Source organism: Drosophila willistoni, chromosome 3R, assembly GCF_018902025.1.
Source record: "Drosophila willistoni isolate 14030-0811.24 chromosome 3R, UCI_dwil_1.1, whole genome shotgun sequence".
Taxonomy (NCBI): Eukaryota; Metazoa; Arthropoda; class Insecta; order Diptera; family Drosophilidae; genus Drosophila; species Drosophila willistoni.
In genome coordinates, this window is record NC_061086.1 from 27234511 (window position 1) to 27247016 (window position 12506).

Here is a 12506-nt window from a genome sequence, read left to right on the forward strand (position 1 = left end):
GTTTTCCTTTCATCATTAAAAAGTAAAAGCCAAATAAAAGTGATTAAGATTCTTAGATTTTTTCTGCTGCTGCTGCTGCCGTTGTTATTATTATTTTTTGTTTTAACCATGTGTAGTATGTAGACATAGTTGAGCCAATTAAACGTCTAAGGTACATACGTACGTACATACATGAGAAGTGCTCTGGCTCTGTGCGTGCCAGAATTAACAGATCGTCTCTTGGCCTGAAGATGCTGCCGTTCAAGAGCTTCGCAACAAATGAAAAGAACAAAAACAAAAAATAACTCTCAGTGTCTGGTCTGTAGGTCTGTAAACTGATGACAAACACTTTAATGGATTTAAACACAGGAATGACTTCAGTAATGCTGCGGCTTCGTTTACTCAGAAATGCCATTATAATGATGCTGATAAAACAGCAGCTGCACAAAAGAAATAGCCTGATGATGGTGGTTCCTGTGGTTCTTTCATCCATCGAGAGGGTTTTGTTATATTTCTTTTCTTTTTTCAGTTAGCACGATAGATTTTTACAATCTATTCAATAATGTTGTGCTACTGTTTTCTCTGGCCCTTTTGCTGCTGCTACCAGAACACGAATAAGAATACTTGGGATATTCTTTTCTATTCAGCATAAAACAAACTTTAGATTGCCAGTTCTAGATTATTGATGTTAGGTTTCATGCTCACATTAGAAGTTGGTTTTTTTGGGCCTTAACTTTTAATCTCATTTCATTAGAGTTCAAAGTTATTTTTTTGGAATTGCGCTAAATGTCTTGAAATTGGTAATTATTTAACAGGTTAATGGCTTTTGGCTGATTTATTATTGTTAGGCGTTCGGAACTTGATTCATAGGCCTGGGTAATTTCTTTTTTTTCTGGGTTAATGGCAAGTGAAATGCAAAGGGCCCTCTACTTGCCAGTTTCATTACAATAGCAAAGTCCAACTAAACTTTCTCATAGATTCTTAAGCGACTTGCATTCAGTCTCCTGGGAGAAATGCAACGACAAAGTATTCCTCCAATGACCACTTGGAGGAGATGCGGCATACCAACATAATTATATTTCCAAGTATTAGATTCTTCGGCTGACTAAAATGAGCAATTTATTTCTTTTCTATTCTGTCTCTGGCCAACACCTACGAGTTATTTGTGGTGATTTCAATTTAAGTTCCCGCAAGGCAAGGTCTCATCCTCATCCTCGTGGCGCCATTTGTGGGTAAGGGTTCATTATGCAAAATACGCACGTACCTTGGAGTCTGTGTGAGAGAGAGACGTCGTCGAATGGGAATGGGTGGGAATGTATGGGGGCGGCGAAAGAGGGGGGGAGGGGAAACTACTAAGCGTGGATGCCGCATAGCCAAATAATTGCATTACAACACCTTGGTACACAGATGTATTTAAAACAACAGCTAGACACGAAGCGGCCAACTGTAAATGGCAACTCAACAGTTTCCTGGAACGCGGACACTCACTTAAGTTACCGTCAGCCGAAAAAACACGCCACAACCAGGGCTTGGAAACACTCCGCTATAGCACCATCATCACCATCATCATCGTCATCGTTGTCCTCGTCGTCGTCGTCGTCGTAGTCGTCGTTGGGTCGTCACTGTCACCGACAGTGCAAACGATTCACTTTTTAAGATGTGGGTAGGGAGGTCCACGTATCGTGTCCATTTTCATTTTCCAGCAATGCGCCATCTTCATTATGGTTGCGCACCTGTCCGTGGATGCAACATCTCAGCATCAGCAGGTATCTATGCTGTGTGTGTGTACACACAAGTGTCGTTCGGTGCAACCGCTGGTGTGCATCATGCAAATAAATGCACCCTCAGCGCCCAACAGGCAGGCAGGCAGGAAACTGCTTCGTGCAGATTTGTATCTTTATCTGCTAAAGGAACGGACCATGCGAGAAAGTACTACTACTACTACTACTGACTTTCTGCTCCTGCCTGGCTGACTGCTTGACTACCCAATCTCTAGCTGCCCGCTCCCTCGCCTAGTTAAGTGAATTCATCTCAATTAATTTACGTAGCCAGCACACACACAAAACGGCTAAAACGACAAAACACACACCTCAAGAATGCAGCAGTACTTGATGTTGAATCGCCCCGTTGTTGTTTTAGTTGCTGTTGTTGTTGCTGCTGAAGAGAGCTGAAGAGACTTTTAGTTTGAGTTTTAATTAAAGCAAGCATGCAAAGCGATAAACATAAATTTACATTAGATTTGTTTGGTGATGGTGCCATCGTTTTTATGCTATGCCCAATTAGAGATCCTCCGCATCGATTAAATGCGCCATCATCAACAACAACAACAACAACAGCAATAGGCAACGCGGCAAAAACTTCATCAGGATACCAAATAATTGGCACGTCTTGTCGATTCTTTCGTGCCAAAAATTGATCAAAGTAGAGAAATTGAACCAATATACCAGTGTGTGTATTCATAGTTGTTGTTGTAGTGTCTTGCATGTGAGGCTCTATCTAATCGATCTGATTTAACAGCTTTCTGTTTCTTGGTTCAATATACACAATCCGGAGCATAAAATGCAATTGCACTGAATGTTTTTTGTGGGATCATTAAGCCAAAGCCACAAAATCCAGGAAACTGCAAGCAATAAATAAAACTGATTTTATCCTTTACGTCTGTATATATACATATATCAATTTGCACAGTTGTGCGATTGCATGCAATGCATAATAAAAGCATAAAATTCTTTAGATTTATTATATACCAATCAACATTTTGTTAGCAACGCTTTGAAAAGTCGTAGATCTAGTAGAGATCACATATTTCAAATTCTCGTGGATTAACCATTATCTTCATGCCTTGCTTGAAAGGGGAAAGATTGTTCTATTACTTACTTTTCTTGGCTTGGATTGAAAGTATTTAAGTTTAGCTCTTGATGGTTTTCTCTTTGATAACATTTAACTAGTCTATTCTTTTGCCAAAATTAAGAAATTAAGTGTCCTTTACTATCATCAAGTTATCGATTCCAAGGACAGCGAACAAAGAATCGAAGAATCGTCCATTAAAATCATTAAAATATATCAAAAATTAATAGTTTATGTATAAATATGTTTTTTATTTAATTAATGCAATGAAATTACAATAAATAATTTAGCAGATTTAATCTAGTTTATGTTAGAAATATACTAAACTAGTGTGTTATTCAAGAATCAACCTCTCTTAATGAGGCATAAGCAGGCAGATATCATAGGGGGAATATAATAAATTCCAATAAATAAATATAATAATGTAATCTTATGCAATTCATCGATCATCTCTTTCATCTTATTATGTTTTTTTGTCTACAAACTAACAACAATTCCATTAGTCCAAAGTCACAAAAGTAGTTCAATACACACACACATATTGTGGATGTCAAACTGCTTTTATAAGTAAGGACATGGAATGCCAAATACAAAAAATAAACTTAATACATTAAAAGACATTCCCATTACGCAATGGCTGCCATCCATCGTCAGTCGAAATTTCCATTATTCTTTCTCTATAAAATCGTGCACTGACTAGATAAGACAAATAACGATTGAAATGTCAGGGCGATGGATGCGGAAAAGGGGGGTAGTGAGTGGGGGAGTGGGAAAGCACTTATATTGCGTAATGGTTAATTGCACCTTTCGAAGATTCCAAAGCTTGTCTTGCTAATCTTACGGAGGAGAGAATTGTTAAACTGTTCTAATTTCGCTCTTCTATTTTCTATTTTAGTATGAATGCTGGTAAGATTGTAGTTTCTGGCGGCGTTGGTAGCAATATGTCCAAATGGCAATAACGGCCAACTGGGTGAGCAAGAAAATCGTGGCGGCTGTAATTAGACCTGCAAGAGACACCGATAATGGTTTTAGTTAAATCAATTGGTCGAAAGCTTTCACCCTTCCAGTTGCTACTGCTACTCACCAATGGCATTCACACAGAAACCATGGGCCCCCTCCCCGGTAATAAATGTCGTTTCATTAGCCTCATAATTCTGCCGGCTCTGTTGTTTTTGTTGTTCGAAACCGAATTTATCGGTAATCTGAATGGATTGCACTAGCAACATATCGCCAGGAGATGTTTTCGATGGCATTTCCACAGCTCGGCGTGTGCGAATAGCTTAAGAATAGACAAAGAGGAGATTTAGTTTGTTTATATTTTGTGTTATGGGTAATGAGTGGGCTTACCTGTTTCGTTAATGGAACGACGTCTGCGTCCGTAGGACAACAAGGAACGGAATTCACCGCTTGTATCTTCCTGGTCACATTGAACGGGCTCGCAGCTGGGCATACAAGGTGTTACCAGGGCACGGAATTGCACCACCTCGCTCGAGGGGAACTTGAATGCATCGAAATTGGAGAGCAACACTTTACCCGACACCGAGCCCTTGTAGACGGGACCCATGATGAAGTGATCGGTGGGACAGCCATTTGAGTCAATCAAAGTGATTTCCGAATTATCCACACCATCCATGGCCACAAGTTCGCGTATGAAAATCTCATAGGGACTCTGCTCATCGACAATTTCGAATTTCAGGGCCAAAGGATCACCGACCTCGGCAGAGCGCATCATATCGCTGCCATCCCGAGAAGTGATGCGCATAATGACATTGGGCGAGTCGACAATTACTTCTTCTGACAGTGCAGGCGTGATGTCACCGCGCACATCCAAGTCCACGCCATTGGTCACCGACTTGTTGGTCAGATCGTATTGACAGGCCAAGGCCAGACCCAAATCCGAAGAGGTGACTATCATATCATGATGCTGAATGATAATATCATTGACATAGCGTCCGGCACTGCTCTGGCGCACATTGCACTCCAGATCGTGATAGCTCATCCGCAACTCAAAGTCCAGGGCACTCTTCACATCCACAGCACAGGATTTGGGAGCACCCTTGGCATAAACCTTGCCATTGAAAAGTTTCGAGGTACGTATGCGGGCCAACATATCACCGCCACCACACTCAATGGTCACATTATAACACGAGGACAACTCATAGGTTGAGGCCTCGGGCACCTCAAGGAAAGGATCCTGCACATCGGTCAATGTGGCACGACTGTGATGTGAGAGACGACAGACCATATCGCCCGTATCATTGTAATCGTACGAGTGGCACCTGTAGAATAATTCACTCATAATGTAAAGGCTAACGAAAGAAAAGGGGTCAATCCTCACCTGTATGGCGAGTTGAGACACAATTCCCGGCATTCGTCTACGCTGCTGACCTCCTGATACACAGAGTCTACAGTCTTCAAGATGCGACCGGGCAGGCGTTTGAATTCACACAATTTATTGGGCTCCTCGATGCAATGGTTCTCAAGGTAATCGCTGCCATCCATGGTCTGGAAAGCATTGGTACCTGCCAGAGTCAGACGATCCATTTCGCTTAGTTCACAGGATCCGCTAACTCGTTCATAATTGGCCGATCTACAAAACAAAACACAAAACGCTCGATAGAGTTCAACGACATTTAGCTTCTATCTGTGGTAATCTATCGAACATCTCTTTACAAAATTAATAATATTAATTTCTTGTTAGTTCACAATACTTTCGAAAGTTCAGCCCAACTTGGGCGACTTGGCCGTATCGTTTGGATAACGGGTTAAACAACAACAACAACTATAAATGACTGTGCGTTGATTAACTGCTTCTGATTGACCTACAAGTGCAGCAATTTGTGGGTGGTTGTGCAATCGAATGAACTATGCTAGATACTTTATTATTATTAGTTAGTAACTCCTTTTTTGCTGTCGTTCGTTGTCAGTTGGTTGGAGTTGGTTAGAGTTAGTGGAATTGGCTGACTTACCTGCATGTGAACTCAGTTTCGCTTAGGCAAAGTTCAAAGCACTCACGCCGTGAAGACACCGACACGGTGCGCTTAACTTCCGTCTTCAGCTTATAGTTTTGTACACGATCCACATACCAGGCGCGAGAGCAAGGCTTCACCGACAGACACGATTTTTGCGCATAAATTGTGAACACGGGAAATTGTGACTTGGTCAGAGCTCCTGTGGAAGAACCATGAACCAGAGACCAAAGCATAATTGCAATTAATTAAAATGGCTTAATTTGTTAAATGAATCTTTGGCGTCTCAGTCTGTCTCTCTGTCTGAACTGACCTGGCAACTGGTCGGCATGGGCTGAGAATAGCACACAGAGTCCCGTCTCATAGTTAACGGACTGGCAAGTTTTGTTCTTCTGGCACGTGGCTAGACAATCGGTCAACATTAGGGTGCCTGGCAGTGAGTCCATCAGTTTTCCAGGTGCCGAGAATACGTATCTAGATATGTAGATAATGAGGATCACACACACACATTTAGAGATCCAATTGAACTTACCCAGTAACAATCTCAAAGCCAACCATTTCGGGACTACAATCGATGGGAGCATTGTCATAATAGATGCCCTCCTCCTCGGAGCCAGACGAGACATTGCCTTCCTTTGATTCGATTTCTGAGGCGGCCGATAGATCAAAAGCTGAATTACGGTTCTCAACCGTAACAACAGGATCAATGTCAGTTGCCCCGACCTTAGTTTTGGTCTCGGGCTGCGTCTGTGCCTCTTGCTGTGGCAACAGAGTGGTTTCTTCAAGAGGCGTTGCGTCTGTGGCTAGTGGCGTTTCAGTCTGTTGCTCTTCAGAGTTGGGTGCCACAGTTGCTGATGTTGCATTTGCTGCCACTCTGCGCACACGCGGATGTTCGTGTCCCTGAGCTGCTGTTGCAATGCTGTACAACACAAGGGCCAGGACCAAGTGTCGCCACAAATTGTTGCTCTGTGCCATTTTCTACAATACCACTGGGAGCTGTAAATGCCACAAGAACCAAATGGTTGGGAATTGGAGTCTATTATTAAATCAAAACTAAAAACTAAATCAACAAACGAATTACATTAATGCATGAAAATTACTTTATTATCCTAGGATAACTCCTAGCCACTCTCTTTGCTCAGAGTCCCCTTTCGTGAAAGTCATAACGATTTCGACAAATTGGCAACAAGAGGAAACCATAACACTTATTTATAAAACGCTTCATATTCTGATGTCAGTCACGGCTCATACTGTCTCAATCTTTGGGCAAATTAATTTGTTTGCCAAGAGGCGTAACGCATATTATGAAATCCCAACAGAAAGGCAGAATGATCACCGGTTAGACAGTTTTTGGGCTGTGGCCAAGCGAATTGCCATGGACTTGAGAATCGGACTACAAAGTTCATATCAGCAGCTCACGTCGATGACCTCGTGCACTATACACCACTAGAGTGCTCTATTCTGCCAATTGTTCCAGAGGGGGGGAGCAGCCTTACTCTAGCTCTGGGCCTCCAATGGGCATGGGGTTGGGCATGGGCATGGGCATGGACATGGGTAAAGGTAAAGATGGACTGGGGCATGGGCTTTGTTCTGGTTCGCTGGCTGCCAAGTTAATGGGCATCGTTTATGCTTGATGGTTGTGCTTGAAAAGGTCATGAACTCTCAAATTTGAGATATACAATATGCAATCTCTTTCTATCTCTCTCTCTCTTTTCGTTTCTCTATCTATGTATCTCCAAAGTTAAATGATTTTTTACGTACTTGCATATATATACTTTTTTTTTCTGGATGTTGTAACATTTTATTCAATACCCAAAAGTTACTTAGAAAGTGTGACGACTTAATTATAGACAGAAAGTGTGTGATCAGTCCACCAAATTATTGTAGGTAGTTTCTAATAAAAAGTCTAACGCCCAATTAAGACGCAGGTGATTCCCATCTCCCCCAAATGAATCACGGCCCCAAATAACAAGTGAAAAAATGTGAAACTATAGAAATTTTTTTGTAAAGAATATCTTATTTCATACATATTATTAAAAAGATAACAATAGAAACAAGAAACTATGCCTTTATTCAAATGATAAGCATTGAAATGTAATGATTGATCATACATCAAGTGAGGTTGGATCTGGGTCAATATAAAATATATCTGAATAATTCTTTGATATATTATTTGATCTTACTTCTTGAGATCTAAATGAAATGTAATTATTTGCCTTTTGAGTTCGTTAGTTAAAAAGGAAAAACATTTTCCACATTTTAAAATAAATGACTTACCACTTAACAAGAAATTTCTAAGGGTATTAGCTGAGTTCTTTTTTTTTTCCTACTACTATTACGTATTAAAAAGTGAAAATGTTGTACCGGGAGTCTAAAGAGTTTACCTGAGAATCTACCTGAGTTAATTGTTAGTTTGACTGCTTATTAAGTTGTGTTTATTAAGCATGTTAAAACCATTTATAAGTCGGATTTCTTCTTCTCTCTTGGTTCTATGTTCTTTTTGCTCAGTTGGCTACTTTGACGTACAAACATATTTCTAATTAGCTGAGGACCTGAAGCGCAACGGCTGGTCACTGCCTATTAACTAAGAGTATTTATTCTAAAAATATAACTCACTTGGCTGTAGAACTTGTTTGATATTCTAACAGTATATTTGGTGTGTGTGTGTGTGTGTGTGCTTCGGGATGGCCATAATGTACTCTAATCTGCGTTGGCAGTTAAATTTATTGACAACAAAGCCGAGCAACGGTAATTCGGATGCGGATGAACATGCTTGGGTCATCGGCACACACCAAACTAAATGTGTAGATACGCTTATTAACTTTTTAGATGGGATGACTAAGTGTGGGCACATATATCAAAAAAAAAATAAAGTCGGCAACGCTTTCTATTTTTTTTTTTCGCCCCTTCCTAATGACATTTGACCATCGATGCATTCCTTATGAAATTAATTGATTGTCTCTTAGTTCATCTCCTTCATCTTCATGCGGGCAGAGTGCATACTTAGATAGCACTTGGGCACATTTGCAGATGGACACAACAGACTGCAGTTCTAATGAGGCCATGGCCATCTATTTTTACAGACACAGAAAACTGTAGAAAGCTACACAAGAATTGGGTCAATGATTATCGTCAGCAATGTGTGGATGCTATTGCTGTTGTTGTTGTTGTTGTTGTTGCAGACATATAGGCTGTATATGTTGCATATAATACCCGCGGCGACTTACAACCGGTATGGGGTATGGATATGAACACCATGAAGCATACACAGGAGAGGGCATCAATAGCATTCGACTAAGTATGCCATTGATCTGATCCGAACCGAACCGATCCGACTATCCAAGATCTTTGCGGTAAGCAAGCCAAGTGTGTGTGTGTCTTTGTGTGTGTGTGTGTGTGGTTGAAATTGAATTTTTCATCACCATTATCATCATCAATATCATCATCATCATATCTCTTTGGTTTTTTTATGCCAGCTCTTACTAATTAACATTTGATTGCTTCTCGTCGCTGTCTTCTTCATTGACGAATTTGAGTGAAATTCTCTACTCAATGTGTTGAGATTTATTTGTTGTTTTTCGGTTTTGGTGACTGGCCAAGAACAACATGTGATTTACATAAAGAGATGACAGCTAAATTAAATCCGATTTGCATACGAATAAAAGTAAAATGATTCAAAGAAATTGGCCCACAAAACAAACTTCCGTGTGTGTGTGAGAGTGTGTGTGTGTGACTGTGTCACAGTTATAACCCACATTTGCGGTGAATTCATTAAATAAAAGTTTACCGCAAAAAAGAATATTATATGTTCTGCTCGACGTGCTTCCCTTCCATCATATTTGAAGGCATTTGGAAATGTAAAAGAAATTAACACTTGATAACTAATTAGCACTTTCAAAAAAAAAAATCATTTTCTAATTTTCAATCTGGGCCGCTCACATTTGGAATTGGCCAAAAATTTATGGCGAAATCGAAATTAGAGTGCAGAGTAAAGATCAACAAGTTCAGATAGCTCCAAATGTAGTTAAAGCGCTTAACGGCAAAATCTCCTCCCTCCGCCCCTCCCCTTACACCTACCTCCAGTAGATCAAACAGAACCAAACCCATACTTAAGACTCATATGTATGTACGCATGATGTCATTGAAAAGTCCACAACAGAAGAAAAAGTCAATAATATACGAAATAAATATCCAAAAAAGAAAACTTTCACCATTCTGAATGCTGCGTGGCTAGCTGTTTGCCTGAATTGCTTTTGTTTATCCACATCGGCATCGGTATCGGCATCGGCATTGAGAGCCACCAAAAAGTGAGCCAACCCGCGTAATGTTTGTGTGGCCTGATATGGTATTTGGATTTCTATACACGTAAATTGCTTTTGGGTCTGCCTCCTCCATCTTATCAGCCATGAAAATAGTTAAAAGTCAATGAGCCAAAAACTTAAGAACCCCCCAGTCCACAGTCCAAGTGGCTGGCCAAATAGATGCCGCTTCTTAGATACAACGACACATTTATCTAGCTGTTGTTTAGCCTCAAGTGTTTAGCGGTTAATTATAAAGTTAATTTATAGTCGAAATTCTGTTGTGTTTTTATTTTCTTTCGGCAAAGGAAATGTGTGGCCAAAAAGCAAAAAAAAAAAACAAAACTTGTTTCTTTCGGTTTGGGTTTGGCTGACCCATTTCAAAAACATATATAAAAAATATCTATTCTTTTCGAATAGTGGAAAGTGCAAGTGCCGAGTTACTCTCGTCTCTGATCTCATTCAGACATGCGCTCGATCTTCTTATCTATCTTTATGTACCTCAATTAGAACTACTTACAAAGAAGTTAATAGTTTTTTTTCGTGCTAGTTGAAAACAGAAAAGAAGAGCATTGAGATACTTAAGCTGACATTAGGCTGCCAACAAAAGCCATCCAATAATAATAATAATAATAACTGCGGTTATTATGTTGCCAGTTCCATGTGTGTGTGTGAGTGTGCGTGTGTGAGTGGGTATGTGAATAGGAGTATAGTTTTTTGCTTTTGCGCTTTTTCATTATCTTTAACATTGTAACTATTTACTAGTACTTTTTTTTTTTTTTTTTTTGCCAACCATTGGACCGTGGAGTTGCCGCCATCGCCGGATCGTCGTCGTCGTCGCCGTCGCCGTCGTCTACGTTTCGTGACAGCCCACTGTAGGTCTATGTCCGAGTCCAGCCAGTCAAGCAAATAGTCTGGCCATCAGTCTGTTCTATAGCGACGCCCTAATGTTCACTAATGTTTTGACGGAAGCTGTTGACTTGTAGTTTAAGATCATAGCGCTTTGCTTTGCTTTGCTTTGGTTTTCTTTTGCTTTGCTTTGCTTTGCATGTCTTATGTCTTTCACAGTTCCTTGCTTTTAGAGTGCGTTCCTACACCAGTTGTTGTTGTTGTTGTTGCGGTTGCAGTTGCGGCAAACTGCTACTTTTTTGTTCCTTTTTTTTGTTGTTGTTGTTATTTTCCATCTCCCTGTTGCTAGTAGTCTTACAGTTCTTTTTTAGAATATTCCTCTTGTTTTTGTTGTTGTTCTTGGTATGTTTTTTCTTACTCATATATATATATACATATATATAGCAATACTTGTCCGTCGCCTTGTCGCTAGTGTGTTCGAACAAACCGGTTAACATTTTTTCCAGTGATTTTTCTTAGTTATTCTTCAGTTAGTATAAAAGTTTTTTTTTCAGCTGTCGTCGTTTGTTTGCGATAGCGGTTCATTTTACAACAAAAGACTTAGGCAACGAACTTGCGTTCATATGTATAAAATTAACAAAAGACTTGGAAAACGAATTTGATGTTTCACCACCTGCATAGTGCGATTCGATGACAAGTTCTATTACTAAGTTTATGAATTTAAACTCCTGGATTACCTACACACACGAGCACAATCACTCACACACTTACCTATTTACTAAGAATTATGAAAAATTCAATAAAAAGTTTCTTAGTCTTTTTTTGGGAAATATATTTTAAGTAATGCACATAAAACTAACTTAGTAACACTTACAAAAACACAAACACGAAAAGAAGGAACCGAAGTTAACCATTCAATGGTTGACGCAGAACTAAAGTCTTTACCGCAACCAAGTGACTTGTTATAAAAATTAGATAAAGAAGTTCTGCAGACGCGTTGCTGCTGCTGCTGCTGCCGCTGGTGCTGGTGGTGCTGCTTTCAAAGCTGAGGCATACAACCTGTAAGAAGTTGAGGAGTCGGCAGAAGAAAATGATCATCGTTCACATATATAGAGATGGAGTCAACATCAACATCACGATGGTTCGTACCTCATTCCATTAATTGCGTACAAAAGAATGAGATACAGAGCGACAGCCACACAGACACACACGCACACAGGGTGAGAGAGAGACAACTTGGAGAAAGAGAGAAAGTTGGAGAGCATTTGATGCTTTAAGTCTGCGGCATCCTAATTGAAAAGAAATTATAAGCATGGCTAAATGTTTACATACAAAAAACTCTACACACAACCCAACAACGAACTTGTTGGAGTTGCAAGACAGAGAGAGAGAGTTGAGAGAATTATGTGCGGTCACTGCACCTGTTCTCTCTACCATTCTCCCACTCTCCCACTCTCTTTCACTCGCTCTTTCTCTGTTAACAACAACATCATCAGCATACATAATTCATTCGTTTATGTACAGCTCCGCCTCTGCGCTCCACCTGTATCGCCCATGATAATGG

General features: G+C 40.1%; 1 protein-coding gene across 1 annotated transcript; it reads right to left on the minus strand.

The window, feature by feature from the left end:
• Window positions 1–3121: 3121 nt before the first annotated feature.
• Window positions 3122–11860, minus strand: LOC6647167. The gene is made up of 8 exons (XM_047009412.1): window positions 11817–11860; window positions 6328–6791; window positions 6109–6269; window positions 5796–5997; window positions 5165–5416; window positions 4174–5105; window positions 3911–4105; window positions 3122–3830 (listed from the first exon to the last, which is right to left on the minus strand). Exons 2-8 carry the CDS (start codon window positions 6768–6770, stop codon window positions 3718–3720), a joined length of 2298 nt encoding a protein of 765 aa, XP_046865368.1. The 5' UTR covers window positions 6771–6791; window positions 11817–11860; the 3' UTR covers window positions 3122–3717.
• Between the last annotated feature and the right edge of the window lie 646 nt (window positions 11861–12506).